Genomic DNA, 24,780 nt, shown 5'->3' with positions numbered 1-24,780 from the left:
ATACGCCGTCCCCTTTTCCTTATGAATCAGGGTGAAGTCTCTCTCAGGGAGGAGTGATAGGGAATGGCAAAGGATACACTGACAAAGGAGATTAATCAGAATTGGCTTTGACAAGCACTGTTGCAATGGGACAATTAAAAAAGACTTTCAAGGGGGGAAAAAAGGAGGAGCAAACTGGGGGGGGGTAGAGAAAATAGTGCAACAATGAATGAATGGAAATCCAAAATCTCTGTAAATGTTCATTAAAATTAATAAAAATTTTTAAAAAAAGTTACAACCTCTTGAGCACATGAGTGGCAGCATTTTTGCTTTTTCATTAATGAAAAAAAAAATAAAATAAATTGTGCTGCCACCCCAAAGGCACACGGTTGGAATCCAGTTGCTCCATGGGAGAAAGATGTGCAATCTTCTCCTGTGTGAATTACAGCCTCAGAAAATTTAGTGGAGGGTCAGCTATGAGTTGGTTCTCACTCAATGGCATGACAACCACCATTTTTTGAACCTTTTTTAAAAAAGAAAAACCAAACAAACCATTTTTTTTAAATAGATCAAGCCATTCTTAAATAATGTTAAGCACTTTTTATACATTTTCTCATCCCTCCACCAGGACAATTGTGTGAGGAAGGTAATTTTATGACCCTCTTTTACAGAGAAGGAAACCGAGGGTCTGGCTGGTTAGCTAACTTTCCAAAGGCACCCAGTTCACGTGTGAGCGTGTTAGTTTTCAGCTCCTTTCCCCATTGTGTTACTGACAGATTTCTCTTTCTGGAATTCGAGTGTGTCAGATCTGAGCGTAAGAGACTAGACATCCAATGGGCGGACACCTACTTACACTTGCCCTGTCCTTTCTTTCTCTTGGTGGGGCACCCCACTTCTGTGAGCCCACACAGTTTGGTGGTGGGAATGGGCATTGCCACAGGCACTGAGAATGTTTGTGGGCCCCCAGGGCCTCCAGAGAGTATGAGCTAATTGTATTCACAAGTGGCATCTGGATTTTATTCAATTTTACACGAATACTGTGTTGTTTATGAATGAGCCCAACTTGGAAAAGGAAGATGGGGGCCTCAGCTATTTGGCAACAGACCTGGTCTTTGGGTTTGCCATTCTCTAGCAAGCTGGAAAAGCTCTTGTTCGCGGCTCCTCAGTTACTATCTTGGGAGTCACTCAAAGTTACCAACCAAGAAGACCTGGAAAAGGTGTTACAGAAAGTCGATGTGCGGGTCTGGAGCCAGGATGAGAGAGCTCTTCAAGGGCCCTAGAATCTCCACATTTGGCTACAAAGGGAGGCAGGACTGGAAGGGTTCTCAGGAGCACAGGCATTTTATTCTTTTGACTCCTGTGTATAAAGCGTAATTTTAAATTTTTTGAACTTTAAGTGGATGGTATTCAGTAACAACTTTTTCTTAACTTTCCTTTAAATCATGGTCTATATCCCAGTGCCGCCAGTTTGACTCATGGGGACCCTGCCTGGGGTGAGCCTCCAAGGTGTATCTTTAAGAGAGGAGACTGCCCATCTTTTTTTAAGCACAGGACCTGGTGGATTCGGTTAGCAGCCTGGCACATAATACACTACACCACCAGAGTTCTCTGTGGTGCTTACTCATGGAACCAATTACTCACCCTATCAATAGTCTTCCTTACTTATATGATCAGGTTTTTCAACCACTACCCTGATTCGTTTCCAGATTTCCCCATAACCATTAACAGAAGCTCAACAGTGCGGCTGGTGTACTTGTTGGCCCAGCCCAAGACGTAAAACAGGAAACCAGCTGCACACCTCTGAAAACACATGGGGGGGGGGGGACACACCATGTTGTAAAATCAACTCAAGTCTGCCTGATAACATCTATTTTATGAGAAGAAGAAGGGCAGGGACTGCTCTTGACAAACAAAAAAGCAAGGCCCGAAGACCGCAAAGCCATTAAGAGGCGCTCACGCTCCGGCAGCAGAGGGGGCCAGGCCCACTCTGGTTTCAGGTTCCTCCTTGCTACAGAGATAAATGGCCAAAGGAAACATTATCCAAGCAGTTTCACATCAAAGACGAAATGGCAAGCCGATCTTCCTTTTAATCTGGCCAATAACTGAGGGAGAGGTAGACTATGTGCACGTGTAGGAAAAGGGCCTCATGCAGTTCCAGAGAGGACTTTCCCAGGCTCTCCTTCTCAGCCAGTCTCCAGTGAGGAAGAGTTCTGTGTGGGAAACACAGCGAGGCTTAGAGGTCCTGGCCAGAGCCTTCAGGTCTTGTATTTACGCCACAGTGTCTGAACAATGTGCGAATAAACAAAGCTGAACCTGTTGTGTTGCCTTTGAATGGATTCAAACTCATGGTTACTCTCACTGGGTTTTTGAGGCATGAATCTTAATGCAAGTAGCCTGCTTCATTTCTCCCTGGGACCTACTAGTGGATTTGAATCAGTCACCTTTAATTTAGCAGTCCAACTCATAACCCACTCACTATACTACCCTGAACCTGGGGAGAAGGCTGAGCTGCAGGCACTTCTCTTACCCCAGCCTAGCTAGTCTGGTGAATTCAGACGGAATACAGCCTCCTAGTCAAGGAAGCCACCTTGCACATCCACAGGAAATGCATCCTAGACGACCAGGGTCTCCAGTGTGGCCCCAGTGCTCGGGGAGAAATTGTGAAGTCCGATGTCTTCTCGACTGAGGAACCCCCTCAACGAGATGGAATGACCCAGTGACTGTCACCACAGGCTCGGGCTTAGTGAATATGGTGACAATGGCACATGATAAGGCAAGGTTCAGATCTGTTGTTCTCAGGGTCACTATGGGCCATAATCAACTTGATGGTACTTAAGTCACCAGAAGGAACAGGCAACAAGAGCCATTTAAAAGTAAATGTTAAGTAGTTTAGAATTCTGCATGAACAATACGCTACTTGACACTAATTGAGAGAAAAGGTCTAAGATCCATAATGTTACTCAGCCCTCACACAGTTCTATAAGGTAGGGTGGCTGCTGTTGTGAGTACCATCTGGTCAGCACTGCCGCATAACTGACCCTCAGACATGTTTTCAGAGGCAGCTAATCACACAGGGAGAGGACTGCCCATCCTTCAGTAGAAACAGCCTTTTTTATTCTACTGGAGGAAACTGAAGCCCAGGGAAGTTAACTGACTTGTCTAAAGACACACAACTTGGAAATGGTAGAGAAGAGGTCTAATCGCTTTTCTGGTCCTCTGATGCACTATGCTCTCCCTCCTATGTTGCTCGTTGGCCACCTATATGGGAGTCTTCAGGGCTGATGCTCTGGATTTCCATCTAAAATGTCCTTGGAAGGGTACTGTATCATCCTCCCATAAGATGGGTGTACATGCAATGAGGCGGTGAAGAACGTTACCGGCTGTGGATTATTTTAAACTCTGAGCTTCTCGAGGATAGTAGCCAAGTCTGGCTGCTTTGAATGTGTGGTCCCTGTGCCACTGCCAGGCACAACAGGCATGAGTATGGGGAGGACAGAGGGCAGAAAGGAAGCTTAGTTGCATATGCAGAGTGTTATCCCAGAGACAGAATAACTAGACTTATGTCATGTGTATTTTTTAGCTTCATCCTGGTTTCATGTAATTCTCAACAAGGGCAACTTTCTCTCTTCAAAAGGCTGAGAGAATTAAAATGGCCACTCCCGCTCCTCAAAAGGCTGAGAGAATGAAAATGGCCAAAGGAACCCTTGCATTACATTTCTGATCTGTTAATAAAGCAGAAATTTAGACTCACACTTGAACTGACACTGTTAAGTCAGACGGCTGGAGTGGCAGCAACGTTCCCTGGCTGTGTGATTGGTCCTTGGCAGAGTCGCACCACGCTTGTAGGTGAAGTCTGAGAAATGATGCCGCCAGCCACTGGGCCTGAACAGTGGGGTCGACCCTACCAATGAGCCAGTATTTTGAGACCTGCTCAATCTGGTGCTAGTTCCTGTCTACTTCAGAGCCACAGAGGAGAGGACAGGAGCTCACAACTATTGTGTCGCTTCAAATCAGAAGGAAACAGACCCTGGATTAGCTGGTCAGGGTGAGGAAGAAGTAATTGGTCTTAGAGCAGGTGATAAAAGAGTGGGACCACTTTGGAAGGTGGGACAGTGGGACAGTCTGTGGTGTTACATCTGCTTTGCTCTATTTCTGAGGGTTTTTTTTTTGCTGTATTCTTTCCTTCAGCCATAATTTTGTGTTAATTCTCGCTGTGTGTATATCAAGTCACCACTTTTTTATGTTCACACCATAGTCCAGTCACCTGAGCTGAGTTCAAATTCCCCATTGCCAGAGACTTCCATCCAGATTTTTTTACCACCTCTAAACTTTAAAACTGGAGCTCTGCTGGCCTAGTGGTAAGAAACTGCACTGCAATCCAAAAAGAACACCATTTAAATCCACCAGTTTTCAACCTCGATGTTAGCTGCACTGTCATTTCCCTTCACCAGGTTTGAAAACTTACCTCCTTCCCCCCCATCACACTCACTCAGCGAAGTCTGGTCGTCTCTGCATTTGGCTCCTTCCTCTCTTTCTCCACTAAATGGCATTTCTTCCTCAAGAGGCAGCCCCAGGCCACCTCCTCCATTAACTCCTTAGCTTTCAGTGATTTTTCAGTCTGTCTTAGATGCCTTCCGTTTAACACTGCTTATTAGATGTTTCTTCCTATTTAGCGCCTACATGATTGCTGTTATTGCTATGTGCCATTGAGTCACCTGTGACTCATTGTGGCCCTGTGTACAATAGCTCTGAACCCACCCTGTCCCGAGCCAGTCTCACTGATACACCCGCCCTCATTATCCCAGTTACTGAGTCAATCTCATCCTACATGATACTCGTCTTTTATTTTCCAAAATGACATGAATTAAGAGATTGCCAATGTGAACACTTTTGTGCTAAAAAAACCCCAGAGGTTATTGATAAAACTATGGTTATAAATATACAGGACTGGTGACAAATAAAGGAGCTAAACAACAAATAAAAAGGAGCTAAAGAACAAACAGGTTCATCCTAGAGAGGGTGAAACCAGGCTGCTCCTTGGAGGCAAGGATTCTGAAGCGCCATTTGGCATACTTTGGGCAGGTTGCAAGGAGGGACCAGTCCTTGGAGAGGGTCATTATGTTTAGGAGGGTGGAGAGACAGAGCAAGAAAGGAAGACCATAAATGAGATGGATTGACTCAGTGACTGGGGTAATGGGGGGGGGGGTTGGTGTGTCAGAGACAATAAGGTTGGCTCAAGATATAGCAGGGTTCAGAACTGTTGCACAAAGGATTGCGATGAGTCACAGGTGACTTCACAGCATGAAACAACAACATGGTGGCACAGTCCACAGGATGTTGCACTATTAACCCAAAGCTGGTACTTCTTTGGCAGTTTGACTTCACCAGCCACTCCACCTAGGGAGAGTGATACGCAGTCTCCTCCTGTGTGATTTTTAGCTCTTCTACAATGCACGCTTTGTTTGCCTAGTGCTAAGAGGCTGAACTGCAAACTCAAAGGCATGCAGTTGGAATCCACCAGCCACTCTGGGCAGTCTCCTCCCATGCAATTGTCTCTGAGAACCCGCCAGAGGGTCAGCTATAAGTTGGTGCCAACTTGATGGCACACAACCACCAAAAAACCCATTCAAGGTTCAGCTTGGAGTTGGTTCTGATTTGATGGAAATGAGTTTAAGGGTTGCTTTTTTAGTGGCAAATGATGTTTATGGATCTTAGTTATAATTATTATTAAAGACATTCATAATGCTGTATGCATTTGGCTTTATGTCAAGATCATAAGGAGGTTTGAAGAACTTTATATTTTTAAGTGCTATCAAATTGTTATACACTAAAAAAAAATTGTTATATACTGTTGAGTTGATTCAAAGCTGACCCTCCATTGTGTTTTCAGAGGCAGTAAATCACACGGTTGGAGACTGCTCATCTTTCTCCTGCAGAGCAGTTAGTGGATTTGAACTGTGTGCCTCTGGGTTGGCAGTACAACTCCTTATTAAGCCACTAGAGCTCCCTATCATCAAATTGCTGTTATTGTTGATTGTCATCAAGTCGAGCATGACTCATAACGACCCTATGAACAAAGGACCTGAAGCCTTTCTATAACGATCCTTTCTTAAAGTTCATAGAGTTTCCAGAGGCATGTTGTTTAGGAAGTGGATGTCACATCAAATTAGGGTCATCTTATTCCCGATTCCGACTACAATCTGTACAGTGGCATCTTCCTAGAGGACTCTAGAATGATTATTCTGTGCCCATCTCTTTCTTCTTGATGGCTCAATTTTGGAATGTGATTTTATGGGAGCCCCACAAGCACATCTCAGAACCTTCTTGATCCAGTGCCCCAGGAATGGCATTTTCTCACACCTCACTTGTTTTCCAGAAGAACGTGATAGCAGCAGACAGAAATGAAGCCCAGGAACAATCTGCCTCTTTCCCTAAATTGGGTCAGCTCTGTGGCTACATCATCAGTTTTGGGTTTTGTGACCTTTGATCAGAACCTGGGTGGAGCTTCCAAGGGTTGGTTGGAAGGGGAGAGTGTGAAGGCCTAAAGGGTGGGAACCACTTCCCAAGAGCTCTACTCTGAGACTCCAGAGAAAAAACAAGCTCTAGCTGGTAGTACAGTCACCATTTACAGCTTTCTTTTTACAGCTGCAATAATATTGCATCAGGTTGCCTGCCTTTGACTTCATTTCACTTTGATAAATAAAAATAAAGCTACTGCAAAAGCCATCAGCGGTGCTGCGTCCTCACTGTGTAGTGCATGTCAGTAAAAGCAAGGCTCTCAAAACCCTCCACATTATAGATTTTATAGAGGCCTTCTGACCAGTTAGAGTAAGTATTACATAGACGCCCGTATGTACTTGCCACACAAAGCCACATGCATTCTTGGATTTTACAAAGTATGCGAAAACAAGGATCTTATTCACCTTTATATAGTCTGTAAAACTGCCCTCCCAGCCGTGTGCTCAGTAATGTGCCAGCTACCCAGCTGAAAATGCCCACAGCCGACGAGAGGCCCAAAGGAATGCAGGATGACACAAAGACATAATTTCAGCCAAGGAATCCCAGGAGTACACAATATAAATGCTTTATTGCTAGCACAAGGGTTTCATTTAAAGTAAATTAAAGGGAATAAATTTTCATTTTCACATTCTATATTGCAATTCAAAGGTAACTAGCTTGTTAGTGGATCTGTTCATTTGGACACAGGCTACAGAGAGCATGACATTCCCACTGAAGCACACTGGTCAAGGCATTGGGCTTCTGGATGCTCTGGTGTGTGTAAGTAACACTGAATCAAGATTTCTTTAAAACATCGTGAACTGACAAGGATTATAAATAGAAAACAGTATGGTTAGCAGGATATATATATATAACCCCCATATTCCACATACTCAAGGTTATGGTTGGTACTTTCACATAGATGATCTTCGTCTAGGTTAGAGAGTGAATTGGATTTTGCAGCTGGAAAGAAGGAAGGACAGGAAGCTAACACTGCCCACATCAACCGGTGGACTAATTTGGAAGCAGAAGAGTGTATGAGAAGGGGGGGCGCAGCTTCCCAGCTTCCTGTCCCTCCACTCTGTAGGCTGATGCTCCCGTGCTGAGAGAGGGGCTCAATGAGCCAGCAGGTTTGGTAAAGCAGCCTGGGCACGTGGCAATCTTGGCACATGGGAATTCTGCAAAAGGAAACTGAAGCCCCCAGGAGGGCCTCATTTTCCAAGGTCACTGGCAATGGATTGAAGCCTTTGAGACCCAGAAAGGGTCAGAGTAACATCTGAGATATTGGGAGTAGCAGGTGTTAGTGGTGGAAGATGAGTTAAAAAGAAGGTGTCAATTCCAAGTGCAGAAATAAGGCATTTAACTAGAATCATCAGTCATTAGTAGAAAGTGAATTATGCCTTCAAAGTATCTTTCCCCTTAATTTCTCAAGTCCACTCAGATTTTTTTAATTGGTTTTAAAGGTGAGTTTTTTAAAAGATCACATCTTATTGTGAAAAACCACCCACGTTTCATGTTAATCCAGGATAACCAAGAGAAGGGAGTAAATACGCACAGCCCCCTGCAGGAAGCTGAGAAGCTGTGAACTACACTTGCTACCCTCCAGGACTCCATATTCCTGATTTTCTTTCAGTCAGGTTATTTATGGGTACCAGGAAACCAGACTAGGTTCGAAATAACCCCAGTTCTTATTTCTCAGTCCATCTGCTGCAGTGTACCAGCTCCTGGCATTTTCAGTCTGGTCTGGCTCTAACTAAAACCATTTCATGTTTTGCTTTGAAGAAATGGATAACATGAAACGGTAATTTGGCTGCAAAACCTTGGAAAATTGTTCCCGGCCCAAACATCTGCCCCAAATGAGCTCAACTGAGATCTCCCTGGAGGAGCGGGCTGAGTAGGTGAATGGGGGGAGCCTGCGAAGGGGAACTGGAAAGGCCACCTTTTCTCAAGAGGGATGTTCTTTGCAACAAAGGGCATCAAATAATGCAGCTCTCAAATTCAGCCCCTCACTGCAGAGACATGGTGGAGGCGCCTGACAGTTAAGTGCTCCCCTTGCTCCAGTATTCAGTGTCATTTAGGTGATCCCTCACAGTGCCAAGAAGCCATACCCAGCTGGTCTGTTTAGTTATGCTGTGACCTGCCTGGCTTGCATGTTATCATTTAAACCTTTAAGTAAAGACTGGATATCAACTTTAGATTCCTGAGAGCTCAGCCCCACAGGAAAAGGAGACTGGAGAGCTGTGCAGGCTGGCCTTCTCCTTGCTTCTTGGCCTCCTTACGAGTTCTTCTGCGGGATCTTTACTGTCACAGTCTTCACTTCCGAGTACTCTCGCAAACCAAATTCTCCCCTGAAAAACAGAAATGTGAAGTATCAGCTATCAGAGGCCAGGCAACCCAATCTGTAGGACAGTAAGAGTCCTGGATAGGTGAAATTTATCACCTGCTAACAGCAAGTCCCGGGTTTTTATGGAAACATTCCTAATGGACTGAAAGTCCAGCTGAGGGGCAGGGAAAGCTATTATCTCAGGAGCAGTCACTGTTTCCTAACAGTAAAGGATGGCCCCTCTTCACTATAGTCACAGCAAGGCCAGATACCAGAAGCTCTCAGAGAACCCAGCCCGGGGTGGCCTTGGTCACAGGCTATACAGCCGCTCAGGCCTCCTCCTGTGCTAAGTCCCCGTGCTTACAGCAATGACAACTGTGCCCCCATGTGGAAGCCATGACCCCACCCCCCTTCCCTGGCAGCACCCCCTCATCCACAACACCACTGTTCCTGGGACTAGAGACCCTACCCTCTAACCACTTCCCTGCAGATTAGATCTACTTCATTTAAAAGAGCACAATGAGATTCCCAGGCTAGGATCCTCTTGGTTTGATATCCTAAATCCCCTTATATTCTCTCTTAGATTTAAGAGTCAAGAATGAAGATCTAAAAGCCCCTCAGAGAGGAACTTGAAGCATCTGTAAGACTTTAAAAACAAGATCCTGAATAAATACTGTCTGCAACCCCCATGTCATCACATAAGGAGTTAAGTGGACATAACAGAATTTTTAAAAAATGTCAAGGTTAGTAAGTATTCCCATCTCACCGAAGATCCTCTCTTGACCCCTTCCCCTCTTGGCCCGAAGAGCCTCTGGAAACATGGTCATGGATCAAGGATCATCATCCACATGGTGAACAAGCACTTAGTGAGCTTTATTTATTCCTACAGACAGCTCTGTGCTGAGCTGAGGGGATGCAAAAGTTAAGTAAAATGTCCTTGCTCCTGAGGCCCCCAGGGTCTGGGGAGAGGACAGGAGACTCAGCCCTTGCAGCCGGTTGAGGGCTCTCTGGAGGCATTCTCATTGCCCAGGGATCACTGGAGTGCACTAAAGCCTGCTGTTTCAGGGCTCCGATCTGATCCTTCTCCCTCTTCTCTCCCTGTTCACTTTCCTTTCATTTGAATTGCCTCTTCCCTACTCATAAAGTTAAGCATATGCTCCTATTTTTTTTCTTCAGAATAATTTAACCTTATATTTCTCTTTTTTCTTTTTCTCTTAATTTATTCTTATTCAGAACCAATCTGAAAAGCTTTGTAAGTGGAAGGTACACACTAGCATTGTCTCCTAGACTCTCAGTGCTATAACTCATTAACTTCTTCCTGTCTGCATCATTAGGACAACAGTTTTCCCCCTTGGAACATCCTCATTACCCATAGGTAAGACTAGTTTAAGAAAATAGCACTTTATTGCTTTTGCAGAGTTGATACTTAGATGAGTACACTGAGGTACGTTTGGTTGTGGTTTGGGGGTTTTGTTTTGTTTTTTTAAGGCCATCTCGTTTGGGAAGCTTTCCCTGACTCACTCATGCTGGGCCCCTTCCTCCTCTTCTGCATCCAAAGAGCACCTGGTACAGACCTCTATTGCAGCCCTGCCCCACTGGATAGGAACTATCTGAGCATCTGTGTCTCCCATGGAAAATGTATCTTAATTCCTCAGAACCACCAACCACTTGAGAAAAAAAGGGCATCACTTGCCCAAGGACAAAGTTTAGAAGGCAGGAAGATTTAGGGAAGGAGGAAGGAAAGGGGAAACACAAGGAGGAAGTAGGATGAGGGCTGTGACATTATGGGGATCACAATCAATGCCATGAAACAAAGGGCTCTAAATGCCGAGATGCTGATCCTGCTCCACGAACCATCACCCAATTCTCAATGCAAAATTAAAAGAACATATATCTTAATGATTTTGGTTTTCCTGTTCACTGACCAGAATCAACCCATGACATCAGGCACAAAGTAAACCCTCAATGATTAATAAATGAAAGAACGTCATCTTCCTGACCTTCCTCTCCCAGCTCTATGCTGCTGTCCTTCCCTCTCCACCAAAAACACACAACAAAACAAACAAAAAGACTTAAAGACGCATTTGAAAGTGAAAGCACTAAGAGATACTGCCTTTTAAAAACAGCCAGGCATAAAAGTTAAAGAGTTATTATTTCTTGACTTTACCACTCAGATCTACGTTAAAAGACTCCTAGCTCCTGCTGGGGATCCCAGGGCCCCACACGTGGCTCCAGGGGCTCTGACTACAGCGTCTCTGCTCTGAGCACCAAGGGCACCTGAGTTGACAAAGCCTCACTGGGACACTGGCACCAGCTAAGGTCTGTATTGGTCTTCCTTCTTACAGAACTAAGAATAATAAACTTGGGATTGCCCCACTCATTATATGTTCCCTCATTAGCTCCATGCAGCTCTGAGGCTCTATTACCAGCTCAGCTCTGGCGCTCTCTGGACTTTTTCCTGCCCTTAGGCAGTTCTGAATGTGTCTCTTCATCATGGACATCATGTGCCTCCCGTTTGAAGTGAGGTTACTCCCTTCATGTTTCCTGGCTTGTGCATGCACTTGAGACAGACCCCGAACCACACTTTTCCTCCCACTCAGAGCTCTAACCAGGCTCTGGGGAAAGTGAGGAGGGCTACAGGAGCAAAAACCTTGCGGTATGGCTGTTTTGTAGTTTAAATGTTAGACTTCATCACTCTTGGGAGGAAAATCCTGCTGGTGGGCTCCTCTCTACAGTCCAGGCAGTAATCTACTGCTGTGGTCTATGCACAGCTTGCTCTGAGACAGATGATGTTATTGTTGTTAGGTGCAGTCAACTAGAGAGTACAGTGACCCTGTGAACAAGTGATCTAAACCCTTCCCTATCCTGTGCCATCCTCACCACCTCTGACACACTTAAGCCCATTGCTGATGTCACTGTGCCAATCCATCTCGTTGGAGGTCTTTCTCTCCTTCACTGATCCTCCATTTTTCCAAGCATGATGTCCCTTTCCAAGGAATATTCTCACCTAGCTACATGCCTAAAGTATGAAAGATGAAGCTTCGCCATCCTTGCCTCCAAGGAGCACTATGGCTGTACCTTCTTCAAGACATAACTGTTTATTCTTTTGGCAGTCCACGGGATATTCAGTACTGTTTTCCAGCAGCACACCTCAAAGGCATCAATTCTTCTTTTGTAATCCTTATTCACTGTCCAGCTCTCTGATGCATGCTACATGATTGAGAAGACCATGCCTGAATCAAGAGCACCTTAGTCTTTAAACTGACATCACTGCTCTTCACCATTTGTGAGAGGTATCTGACAGAAGGCTTTCCCAGTGCAAAACATCTCCTTATTTCTTGAATGCTGGTACCAAGGATGTTGACTGTTGGTCCAAGGACAGATGAGTGGAACCAAATCTACCCTAACAGCAAGTTCTGCCCCTAGGCCAGGAGAAAGAACACTGGCACCGGCGTCAGTAGGCCTCAGCACCGATTATGCCCTGCCACACTCTGGCACAGACTCTGGTTAGATCACCATTATGTTCAGGGTGCCCAGATCACTGCTCTAGAACCTCGGGGGTGGGGGTGGGGGAGTGGACAGGGAGAAGAGTGGCACAGAGGATTGTAGCGCCTGAGCCACTCTCAGCCAATCCTATCAGGAATTACTCAGACTCATCCATGAGTATCTCTGCTGGTTTCCAACAGCACTACTCAGAGCAAGGTCCCAGACCACTGGCTTTAAAATCATTCCAGAGGCATGAATGTGAGCAATGATGTCTGGAACCCCAGCTCAAGCTCCAAGCCAAACCCACTGCCATCAAGTCAAATCTGATCCTAACGGAACATTTCCTAGATGGTCTTTGTGGAAGCACATCTTCCTCCTGAAGAACAGCTGATGGTTAACAGCTGAGTACTTTATAGGCACTTCACCAGGGCTCCATAGCCCCTGCTTCTGATACACTAAATCAGGATCTTGGATAGGGGTCCCCAGATAGACACATTTAATAAGCCTCTTCTCAGCAGGCTGCTGGTGATTTCTATACATATACAAACATATGCCATACACACAACCTTGAGAACCTCTGGTTGAAAATATCCCAATAATTAATGCTTCCCATGTTCAAAGTTTGTTCCCTTAATTTTAAAAATGCTGCGATTCACAGCTCCTTTTCCACCCCTTCAGTTTGTGACACATATTTTACAGCTCTTGCTTTACCATCCCTTGTCTTTAGGGTAGCATAACTGAGGAAGGAAAAGAATAAGAAAAGTGGAACAGATGGGATTAGCTTCACAAGCTGAACAGAGAGAAACTCAGCTCTATTATCTGACCTCGGAATGAGAGGCCAGCCGTCAGCTGACCTGTAGAGGGCAGTCCTCACCATAGCAATCTGTGGGGAGACCTCAGGGTCTCCACCAACCCTCTTTCCCTTGAGGCTGGCTTCCAGAATGTGCTATGTCTTTCTTCTCTTCTTAGAGCTGTGCTGGGAGGCACGGGAGGAGTGCTGCACAGAGTTTGCAGATGGTTGGATAAACCATTCCATCACGGGGGTGGGGGAGTGGGGTCAGGTGCTGTTTCAGAGACTGTCTTAAATCTGGGACAGAGCATGATCTTTTACTGGAGGTATCTCTTACCACTCTGTTGGTTACTGAAGGGTGCAACAAAGGACAAAGAACCATCTAATTTAGACAAGATGAAGGCAGTCTCGTCAAAGAGCCACCATTTCTCAACTACTTTTCAACTGCACTGGAAAAGCTGGGTCACCACGGTACCTCCAAGATAAGTAGAGAGAGGCTATCTTTCATCTCTCGGGCCCCTGTTGAGTGTGGTTCTGACAGAGCCAAACTGTCTCCTGTTCTTTATTTCTAGACAAACGGAACATTTCCAAGTGGATTGTACTGGATCTGGATAATGTAACAGCCTGAATCCTGGTGTGAGACCTGCTCAGGTTGAAGGCCTAGGCTGAGCCTAGGATTAGATACCATCAGCCAATGACTATCTAAAATACACCTTATGCTCAGGATCCACCTGGTAATAACCTGTAACCATAGAATAAATGCAAGTGGCATTCCCATCACCAGGGACTGCACAAACATTTCAGAGCCCAGGAAAGCGTAGACACAGGGGCAGGAAATGGAATAACATCTTTAAAAAAGTAGCAGCAACCTAAATACATGAAGAGCTTGTAAAAGTTGAAGGAATACTAATAACGGAGCAAATAGGATCCAGACTGGTTATGGGGTACAGCTGCAAAGCAAAGAGGTGGCCCTGGGGCCAGAAAAAAAAGGGGGGGGAAGGTTCCAGAAAGAATACTTTTTCTCTGGTATTTCCAGAGGCAGAATATAAATTGGAGACACTGGCTGAAATGAAAGAAGAATGCTGCTACACTCTCAAAAAGGTTTATTAAGGAAAGAAAGCAAAGTCAACTACATTATACTCATGTACTTGGTCAACAATGAAAACAGCACCTACTATTTTCTGAGAATTTACATACTCTGTTAGAGGTTTTACAGATGTAATTCTAATATTTAATCCCTTGGCAGCCCTATGATGTGAACTATAATTACTCTCACTTCACACATGAGGAAATTGAGGCTTAGTGAGATGAGGTCATTTGTTAAAGGATAATACACAAACAGTAAGCTGTAAGGCAAGAATCAAGCAGTGCGATTTTAGACACTCAGTTAATGACCTCAAAGTTATACTTATTTTATAACTGAATGATTAAGGGCTAGAAATTACCACCTAAAGTACCTGAGGCATGTTCATGTTCTGCTCCAGTCTTACGGGTTCACTGCACTTGCCTCTAAAACATCGTATTTATTTCTTCAATGATGTCCCTGTTTACTGTTCTCCCAGAGCCACACTACGCTTTGCTCACCAACCCCAAGAAGCTATAGTCTCTTTTTTTCATCTGCCCAAATGTTTGTTTCCTTTAAAGGCCAATTCAAAGCCTTGTATTAACCCAGAAGGCACCCTTGTCGTGCAAGCAGTTGAGCATACAGCTGCTAAGTAAATGGTTGGTGGTTTAGACCCATGCAGTCCCTCCACAGGAGAAAGGCCTGCTTATCTGTTCTGTGAAATCCCTGTGAGACTGTCCTGCTCTGTTAGGCCAGTTTCTATGAGACAGAATTGAGGAGGTTTCCTAGATTCTCCACACGACACTGGTCTGCTAGAGATTTTTCTAATATTTCATTCATCCAACAATATCTTACATGGACCAAGCACAGAGATTTAGACATTATCACTAGCTGCTGTTACTGTGAGATGCCATCCAGCTGAGTATGACTCAGGCCACCCTCTGAACAACAGATCTGAACTCTGTCCGATCCTTTGCCATCCTCATCATTTCTGACACGCTCGAGCCCATCACTGCGTCAATCCCTCTCATTAAGAATCTTCCTTTCTTTTGCTGACCCTCCACCTTTCCATGCATGATGTTCCTCTCTAAGGGAGAGCTTATCCTATCAACATGCCCAAAGTGTATGAGACAAAGCTTCGTCATCTTTATCTCCAAAGAGCACTTGGGCTGCACTTTCTCTAAGATGTATCTGTTTGTTCTTTGGTAGTCCATGGGAGGTACGAGTTGTAAACTAAGTGTTTGTTGAAAAGGGGCTGGGGTTAGGGAGATGCGTTCAATAATGGCAGAGAGGATGGACATGGTACATTTCTTCCTCTTTTGAATCAGAGGATTTAGGAAATATGGATGTAGTTCCTTTCAAAATAAGGTGATTGTTTTCGAATGATGGTATCAGCATAGAAGATCCTGACTACCATTCATCCTCTGATACTAATAATATATCATTTCTTCGTGAACCCCTCCCACTTTAGCTGATTTTCTTCTACCTCAGTCCCATTTTTCAGGTCCTCATCATCTCAAGGGGGCTTTATCCAGCCCTAATCCTGTTCCTGAAGAATCCGTGTGCCTTACATCCAGGTTACCTTAGCTGATTATCATGTAGGTTCAATGCCTGGGATTTGACGACTGAGACCTCATTTTCGCCACTTCTTGGCTATAAGCCTGGGCAAGCTACTAACCACTCTAACTTTTATTTGCTCATCTGAGCAATCCATTATATAAAGATAAATCTATTTATCCTCTGAAATTATTGTCAAAATCAAATGAAGCAAGGTTACAAAATAATATAACACCACAAAGCAGGCACATAGATAGCAAGCATTCAGTTAATGGTAACATTACTTCAGTACAGATTTCATGCCAACATAAGGAAAACACAAATTCCCACAATTGGATCAATATACAACATAATGATAAATGGAGATTGATTGAAGTTGTTAAGGGTTTCATTTTACTTGGATCCACAACTATGAAAGCAGCAGTCAAGAAATCAAACAATGAATTTCAATGGGCTAATCTACTGCCAAGGACCCCCTTAAAGTGTTATGAAGACATGTTAAAGAGTAAGCTGTTCCTCACCCAAGGTTATTTTCAATTGCATGTGAAAACTGGACAGTGAATAAGGAAGGCGGAAGTATAACTGAGACTTTTTATTTATAGAGTTGGAGAAGAAGAATGAATACACCATGAACTGCCAAAAGAACAGACCAATCTGTACTAGAAGAAGTGTAGCCAAAATGCTCTTTAGAAGCAAGGCTGGTGAGATTTCATTTCAGAGAGTTTGACCATGGTATCAGGAAGAACCCGTCTTTGGGAGTGTATCATGTCTGGAAAAGCAGAGGGTCAGCAAAGCAGAGACGGCCGACCCTCACTGAGATACAATGACTGCAAAGCCTTCAGCACAGCAAAGACTGTGGGATGGTGCGGGATCAGGCAGGATTTCATTCTGTTGTGCGATCTGGATCATCTAACAATAACATTACTGTTCTTCCAAAATCACTCTAAATCATTCTAGTGAATGTCTTTCCTATAGTGACAATCAACACATTCTCTATCAGCCACAATTCATGGCTCTGCAATCTTTGATAGCTCCTCGGTGGCTACATCTTCTCTTCAAAGCTTTGAGTGTTTTTATTTGACTCAGTCTTCTCATTTGAAACTTCATCAAGTCTCCCTCATTTATCCTATGTCATAGGCTGAATGGACTAATTTCTGGACTGTGCAAGATAGAAATTAGTGAATTTGTTGGGGGAAAATAAATGACAACTAACACTAAGCTCCTGGAAGTGATAGGAATTATGACCATAGTTAGTGCAGACCTCAGGGTTTCAGCAATTTTGCTATGAAGGAATGAATATTAAAAAAAAAAACACCTAAAAAAGAAGAAAAAAAAGAAACACTCCTGCACTATGGACCTTTATTTTAGATACACTGAATGCCATTCTAGGTCTTCACTACTCTGTGTTGGCTATGCCTCCAGGCCCTTACTTCTGCTATTCCCTCAGTCTGGAATATCTGATTCTTCAATACTGAAATAGTATTTCTTCCGTGAAATCTTCTCTAAACTCTGTGCATCTGACCACCTCCATAAGAGTTTAATATACTTCCACAGTAGTTCTTTATTATTTGTAATTGGTGGTTCATTTATTTTTCTTAAGTTCCACTTAGCATAAAAAGGATTATTTCTTAGTCATCTCTGTAACAACTACATGTTTGTAGTGTAGTGTGTAGGGTATGGTAGTGTGTGCTTGGTAAGTGTTTATTTAATAAATTAGTAAAACTGAGAGAACTAAACTATTTGTAAGTATTCTCTGTGCTGATAATTATGAGTTGGCAAGTCTGGGCACTTACATTTCTCTCCCATTTCCAGACATCTTGAATCCTCCAAAGGGGCTCTGGGCATTTAAAGCATTGTAACAATTGATCCTGAAAGAAGACAGTACCGTGAGTTACTGTAAATTCTGCCAAAACAGAAACAATCTCTCTGATGTGATATTCTAATTCCTTTTGACACATGGACATTTCATAATTTAAATTTTACTGACATCCCCAGTAAGGAATATATCCCTTTTTTTGGAGTGAATTCTGGTTGCCTTTGTTAATTCCATCTTTCTAGAGACTATCTGTTTACTTCACCTGTGCTCTGGAGAATTACAAGGAGCCCGGGAGGCATAGTGTGTTGCATGTTGGGCTGGCTGCTAAGCCAAGGGATGGCAGTTTGAGTCTACCTGTGGTTCTACAAACTAAAGATGGGCAGGTTTCTTCCATAAAGATTTACACCCTCAGCAACCAGTGAGGGTCATGGTGAGTTATATTGCACATGACAGGAACAGTGGCTTTTTTCATTTGTTTGTTTTGGATATAACACCAGTGTAATGTGTCTTGGCCAGACAAGACTGACTCTGAGCTTACCAAACGGTTCCAGCTTGCATGGCAGATGACACTGTGAGAGCCTTGTTGATGTCATTGGTGAAGACAGCTGCTACAAGTCCGAAGTCTGAGTTATTGGCTCTTTCAATAACTTCATCCATAGTCTTAAATCTCAGAATTTCCTGAACAGGGCCAAAGATCTGTAAGAACACAATTTAATTGTTTCACTACTCCTTTATCTGCTTCCCACATTTCAAAACAAGTTTACTTTGCCTTGGTTATTTAAATAACTTTTCATTTTAAACAGCACAAAGTCATAAAATATCCCCAAATTTCACATTATGTAAGAGTCTGTTTAACACTTTCACTCCACAGGCCCCCTGGTATCACTTGATTCCACTGTGTATATGGAAGAGTGTTCTATAGGTAGAGAAGAAAAAGAGGTAGTGTCCTTAATTCTTAAGCACTGTTCCAGGGAAGAGAACAAAGAGCTGGAAGGCCCACTCCAGGTCAATCTCTTGTGTTAACATGAGAGCTCTTTCTCCTTATTGGTTAACAGTCCAGGGACCTGCATGTGGGAGAAACTAGGGACAGTGTCTTAGACTAATGACTTGGCTATATTACTACTGTTCTGTTGTTAATAAAGATTGCAGTCTAATAGCATGTCACCTGGTCTCCATCTAGCTTGTTTACTTTTTTGCTAAACCTCTTTCTTCAAACTTGGATTTTCAAAGCCATGCATATTCTATTAGTGTATCTGAAATGTGAAGGGCTAAACTCTAATATAATCTACTAGAAAAGCTTTGGAAATCATCCCCAGAAAGATTTTGCTTTTTGTAAGAACACTATATTTGATACCTCTTCTTTGGCAATCCGCATGTCATCGGTGACATTGGAAAACACTGTGGGCTCGATGAAAAAACCCTTCCGGCCTAACCCTTTGCCTCCACATTCCAACTTGGCGCCTTCAGCTACACCACTCTGGATGAGTTCCAGGATCTTGTTGTACTGCTTCTTATCAATCTACAGAAGAAATACCTAGTGACTCCAAGTAAGATCTATGAAAACAGAAGTAAGCATGCTTTCAAGAATCTCTCACTTGAGATTTTTTTCCCCAAAGATTCATTATACCTGGTGAAAGCATATAAAGTTGTTATTATTTAATAACCATTTGACCCACAATAATGGCAACTGTCTATTGTTCAATTTAATATATGGGAGATTCCAAGAAATACATTATTTTAATGATACTGTTGAATCAGATAAATCAGATGTTACCAGTTAAAGAGTAGGGAACTTCTAAATGATAACAACAATGACAAATTGATTATATACTGCTTTTATGGTGGGAGGCAGGGAAGAGGGACACTGTACGTGTTGTCCGGTCATTATTGTATGGGTTATTATTGGGGAGTTCTGATGGCCTAGTAGTAAGGGGTTGTGCTGCCAACCGAAAGCACACAGTTCTAATCTACCAACTTCTCTGAGGGAGAAAGATGGGCAGTCTGTTCTGGTGTGATTTACTGCCTCTGAAAATATGTTTAAAAAGTCAGCTATGACCCAATGGTACATTGACAACTGATCATTATTAAAAAGATAAAAACAATAAGGGGCTAACAAACCCCCTCTTCTGAAGGTATAGTACATCAAAGCCTGGGGGGGGGTAGACTTCTAAAGGAACTTCAGTGATATTTTAAGAGGGAAGGATTAAGCGTAAAGAGTGAGGGGAGACTTCCTAGTCCACCAAATATGGCCAGTATTGTACTCTTCTTCCAAAGCAATAGTTATTACTCAATTACGATAAATAACAAAACCTTCCATTCACCTAAGTTTGACTTGCTCCACTAGGACAACAATTTCTCTCAAGAACATAAAATTAAGGGAATGTCCCTTACTAGGAAAATTCAAGCTCTAGGACTTAAATGGGTGCTGGCCCAAATAGTCTCTTAAACGTTCTTAGACTATATCGATATTTTAAAGCCAGAATTCCATCTGGGAATATGACTTAATGATTATGGATAACGTGCAAAATTAAAAAGTGACTCTGAAGAAGGGATTTTTGTGTTCCTCTCGACCCTGCACCATGTGTCAAGGAGTCAGAGACAGAGCTAAGAGAGAGGGGAAAGTGAAGAACCACTTATTTCCTACACATGTATAAGTTACACATAATGTATCCAGACTAGATTAAGTCAGTAGAAACAAACCTTGTCAGCCTGAACAAAGAGATACTTACCTTGCTTCTCTTAAAGTTTAGTTATTAGAAGACTGTATTCTAGAGACATGCTTCATCTTATCCCGCCCAAGTTTTTCTTTCAGCCAAGCATCTCCAACTTAGTTCCGAAATTCAAAATATCTTTAAAGTAACTCTAGATTTTTTTTTTAAATTTTGAAAGATAAGAATGAAAAAAAAAAAACCCAACCCATACACCTCCTCATTTCCGGTCTTCAGTATGTAGATAAGGTAGAAGGTAAAGATGACTGAGAAAAAAAGTACAGTGCTCTTACTGGGTCTCATTAATGTCCAGTTTTTTTGCTTAGCTAGAGCTTGGTAAAGAAAGAATACGTTTGTGATTTTTCTACCTGAGGTCCTTGCTCAGTGGTGGGGTCAAAGGGACTCCCCACAATGCGCCTCTTGGCTCGCTCCACGCTTCTTCTCACAAACTCCTCATAGATGGACTCCTCCACAAAGATGCGTGACCCTGCCGTGCAGCACTGGCCTTGGTTGAAGAACACACCTTGGTGTGCCTGCTCCACAGCATAGTCCACTATAAGAAGAGACAGCCGAGTTATCCACGCTGCTGCACCCATAAGGGCCTGCCACAGAGCCCCCTCCATCCCTCTCAAATGTGACTCACCATACAGCACAGTGGAAAGTAAAACCAAAAAACTAGCTGTCAGTCAGTTAACTCTGACAGCAAAGAGTACTGGACTGAAAATACAACTTAGTTTTCATCTTAACTAGACCTTGACATTATTTACTACGAGAATTTAGAGAATTTCATGTATTTGAGTCTCTTTCCTCTTCTGCAAAAATGAGAGATTAGATTAGATAATCTGTCGAAGGAGTTTCAAATTTCAATGTGCAAAAGAAAAAGGCTGTTAATATAAATTTTAAGTAGTAAAACATCAGGAGAGAGGCTAAGAAAGGGAGCCAGGTACAGCTGCCATGTGTGAGTGCATGCCCAGAGTTGCCAAATCTTTCAGTTTTTAAGAAAAAACTGTAATTATTATTTTTAATATGGATATGTACATACAAAGACAAAAAGCTGAAACTGAACTCTACAAAGTACAAGCTGGGACTGAAATTCAGATACTCTGACTTTTGTTTACTGATTTCAAGGTGATAAAACTGGGAAAGTAGCTTTCCTTGACACTATGCGAGGAGGAAAAAGGCTGAATGAAGGCAATTTTGGAAACCCACACACAAACAGGACAAACGGGGTGGAATCCTCCCTGAGGATGTGGCATTAACTAGGTGGCTGCTCTAATCCTCCCTAAATACCTGCTGCTGAGGTGGCATCACCTACAACGGTCTATACAGGACTGGCTCGAGGAGTCTGTCATCCTAACTGGAAGTCAAGGGGAGCATCGTAAGACTCTACACACTCTTCATTCAGTTGTTAATGAAAAATTGTTCTTTTCTCTCATACAAAAACTATCTTCTCCTTAGAAGCAATGGGAGTCCACTGAATTGGGACTCAATTATTCCTGCATATCTTTAGCACCAAAGACCATTTTCTGAGTGCCTTTTCCATGAGGGAGATAGAAAAGAAATTACTCATGACCAGTTGAGTGAGGACCTGACCGGGATCTCTGGTGGACTTACAATCAGCATCTGCAAAAATAATATTGGGACTTTTCCCTCCCAGTTCCAGAGTTACTCTCTTCAGATTACTTCTCCCAGCTGCTTCTTGGATAAGCTTTCCAATCTGGAAGAGAAAACGGAGAGAAGTCTCACATTTCTTATGGTTCAGACAGTTAGTGGCCACAGCTGGCTCTCAGCACTACAGGCATGCACAGAAATGGGTTCTACGAGGTGAGTCCCAGCACTAACAATAGAGGCAGTGCCTCCTGGTCAACCAGACTGCACAAGCTAGAAGCCTATTTTGAGCAATTTTATTTTCTTGCCAAAGTGACTTGAAACACCGCTTTACTTTAATGAAAGATAAAGCAAGGAGAAATAGGTTAAACTAGAATTGTTATCAGTGAAAGATTTCTCTAAAGACAACTGGCAAACAAAACACAATAGAGATTTTTCACGACTGCATTGTAGCCTAGCCTCCAGGAAAAGTCAAAATGGCTCAATAGTGGGAAAACAAACTGTTGAACAACAACTCAGAAGGCCAAGGATGAATGGGATTTATCATATGGTTTCACTATTACACCTTTGCCTCTGCCTAGGGTTCCAGTAAAGGATTCCAAGCAGTTAAAGACCTGAGTTTACTGGAATATTATTGCAAATGTCTATTCACCTAGAATCCAAACAAACAATAGGATGCTTGAGAAAAGCATTTGTCATGGAGCAGACTCACATTTTCAATGAAGTACAAACTGTTAAAAGGAAAACAGAGATGCATCACCTAGATTCCTTGAGAAGGTGAAGGTCACTGCTCCAATTAGAACAGTCTAGCTAGTTATCAAGGAACTGAAGATCAAATTCAAACCTCGAGTTGCTATAATCAAGATGCTTTAGGCAGAATATGAAATGATCCAGGAAGTATTAAAAGAAGATGGAAAGACTATACTAAGTCACTGTATCAAAAGGAATTGGCAGACACAGAAGAATTTAATGAAATAACATATGAGCAAGAGCCTATGGTGGTGAAGGAAGAAGTTCAACCTGATTTGAAGGAAATAGCAAAACATAAGGCCCTAGGAAAAGAAGGTATACCAATTGACGTATTTCAGCTAGTGGATGCTGCCCTGGATGTGCTCACCAGGTTGTGCCAAGAAATCTGGAGAACAACCACTTGGCCAACTGACTGGAAGAGATTTATATTTGTTTCCATTCCAAAGAAGGGTGACCCAACAGAGTGTGGAAACTATAGAACAGTATCGTTGATTTCACATGCAAGCAAGATTCTGCTGAAGATTATCCAAAAATGACTGGAACAGAACATCAACAGAGAACTGCCAGAAGTCCAGGCTGGGTTAGAAGGGGTTGTGGTACTAGGGATATTGTAGCTGATGTTAGATGGATCTTAGCTGAAAGCAGGGAATACCAGAAGAATGTCAATCTGTGTTTCAGTAATTATGCAAAAGCATTTGACTGTGTGGGTCATAACAAACTGTGGCTGACTCTGAGAAGAATGGGAATCCCAGAACACTTGATCATTCTAATGCAAAACCTATACTTGGACCAAGAGGCAGTCGTCAGAGCAGAGCAGGGGAACACTGCATGGTTCAAAATTGGGAAAGGTGTTACGCCAGGGAAGTGTCCTGTCTCCATACCTTTTTTCAACCTGTATGCAGAACAGATTATCCAAGAGGCGGGGCTCTATGAGGAGAAGTGTAGCATCAGGATTGGTGGAAGATCTATTAACAATATGCGTTATGGAGATGACACAATCCTGGTTTCTGAAACTGAAGAGGACCTGAAATGCTTGTTGCAGAGGGTCAAGGACTGCAGCCTTCAGTATGGATTGAGGCTCAATGTCAAGAAGACAAAGATTTTCACCACTGGACCAATTGGCAGCATCAGGGTAGACGGTGAAGAGATTGAGATTGTTCACAGCTTTAGTTTGCTTGGCTCCATGGTCAACACTTTTGGCACCAGTAGCCAGGAAATTAAAAGGCATACTGCCATGGGAAAGTCGGCTGTTAGGGACCTCTCCAGGGTGCTGAAGAGCAATTGTGTCACTCTGGAGACTAAGGTGCATCTGATACAGGCTATGGTCTTTGCAATGACTTGTTATGCATCAGAGAGTTGGACAATGACTAGAGAGGACAGAAGAATTGAGGCCTTTGAGCTGTGGTGCTGGAGTACTGAATGTACCCTGGACTGCCAAGAAAACAAACAGATTCACCCTGGAAAGAGTTAAACCAGGCTGCTCCTTAGAGGCAAGGATTCTGGGGCTTTGTCTGACATACTTTGTTGTAAGGAGGGACAGGTCCTTGAAAAGGGACATCATGCTTGGTAGGGTGGAGGGACGGCGAAAGAGGGGATGACCCTCTATGAGGTGGATTGATTCAGTGACTGGGGTAATCGGGATGGGTGTGTCAGAGGCAGTGCGACTGGCACAGGATAGAGCAGTGTTGTACACAGGGTCACTATGAGTCACAAGCGACTCAACGGTACATAACAACAGCTAGTTATCAAGCATTTAAACATTTGTGCCAACCAGGGAACTTTAGAGAAAGCTATATGCATTTATAAAAACTAATTGAGGAGAAAGACCTTAATTCTGAGCAAACAATCTTGGGAAAAAGTTCTGTTTCCAAAAGAGGAAGAATTATAATTTCTTTGGTTGCAGAAATTTATCAATTTGTTAATTTCTGTTTATTAAGATGATAAGAAACCTGGCTCTGAGACTAATGGGCACCTTACGACCCACCCACCAGAGTCATCTTTTTTGCCTTTTCCAATCTATCTCTTCTAACTCAAAGTAAACTTCCTAGGGATACTGTGAGCTCAATAATAAAATACCTGGTGTCAGGCCAGGAGAAGAAAACAGAATTACCGAGGAAAGGGATGTTCTGGGCCTCAATTCTGGCAAGTGAGAAATACTGTTGGAACCTGTGAGTCCCACCAGAGGTGAACCCATCCTGAAGG

The 24,780-nt window shown here is 43.1% G+C and overlaps 1 protein-coding gene across 2 annotated transcripts in view; it reads right to left on the bottom strand.

Annotated features, from left to right (window-relative positions):
* Positions 1–8,619: 8,619 nt before the first annotated feature.
* Positions 8,620–24,780, bottom strand: part of ALDH1A2 (aldehyde dehydrogenase 1 family, member A2) — a 138,317-nt gene continuing 122,156 nt past the window's right edge. The window contains exons 8-13 of one of the 2 annotated variants that reach the window (XM_006894503.1): positions 21,835–21,937; positions 20,589–20,773; positions 18,867–19,031; positions 18,051–18,208; positions 17,490–17,564; positions 8,620–8,825 (exon numbers count right to left, since the gene is read on the bottom strand). In XM_006894503.1, the coding sequence (XP_006894565.1) occupies positions 8,753–8,825; positions 17,490–17,564; positions 18,051–18,208; positions 18,867–19,031; positions 20,589–20,773; positions 21,835–21,937 (759 nt within the window). In that variant the 3' untranslated portion in view covers positions 8,620–8,752. The remainder of the gene's footprint in view (positions 8,826–17,489; positions 17,565–18,050; positions 18,209–18,866; positions 19,032–20,588; positions 20,774–21,834; positions 21,938–24,780) is intronic. The other variant, XM_006894504.1, reaches the window with a different exon arrangement.

The sequence above is a fragment of the Elephantulus edwardii genome, unplaced genomic scaffold, assembly GCF_000299155.1.
Source record: "Elephantulus edwardii isolate Elephantulus edwardi_28Jun2011 unplaced genomic scaffold, EleEdw1.0 scaffold00145, whole genome shotgun sequence".
Classification (NCBI taxonomy): Eukaryota; Metazoa; Chordata; class Mammalia; order Macroscelidea; family Macroscelididae; genus Elephantulus; species Elephantulus edwardii.
This window is presented reverse-complemented; position numbering and strand designations above follow the sequence as displayed.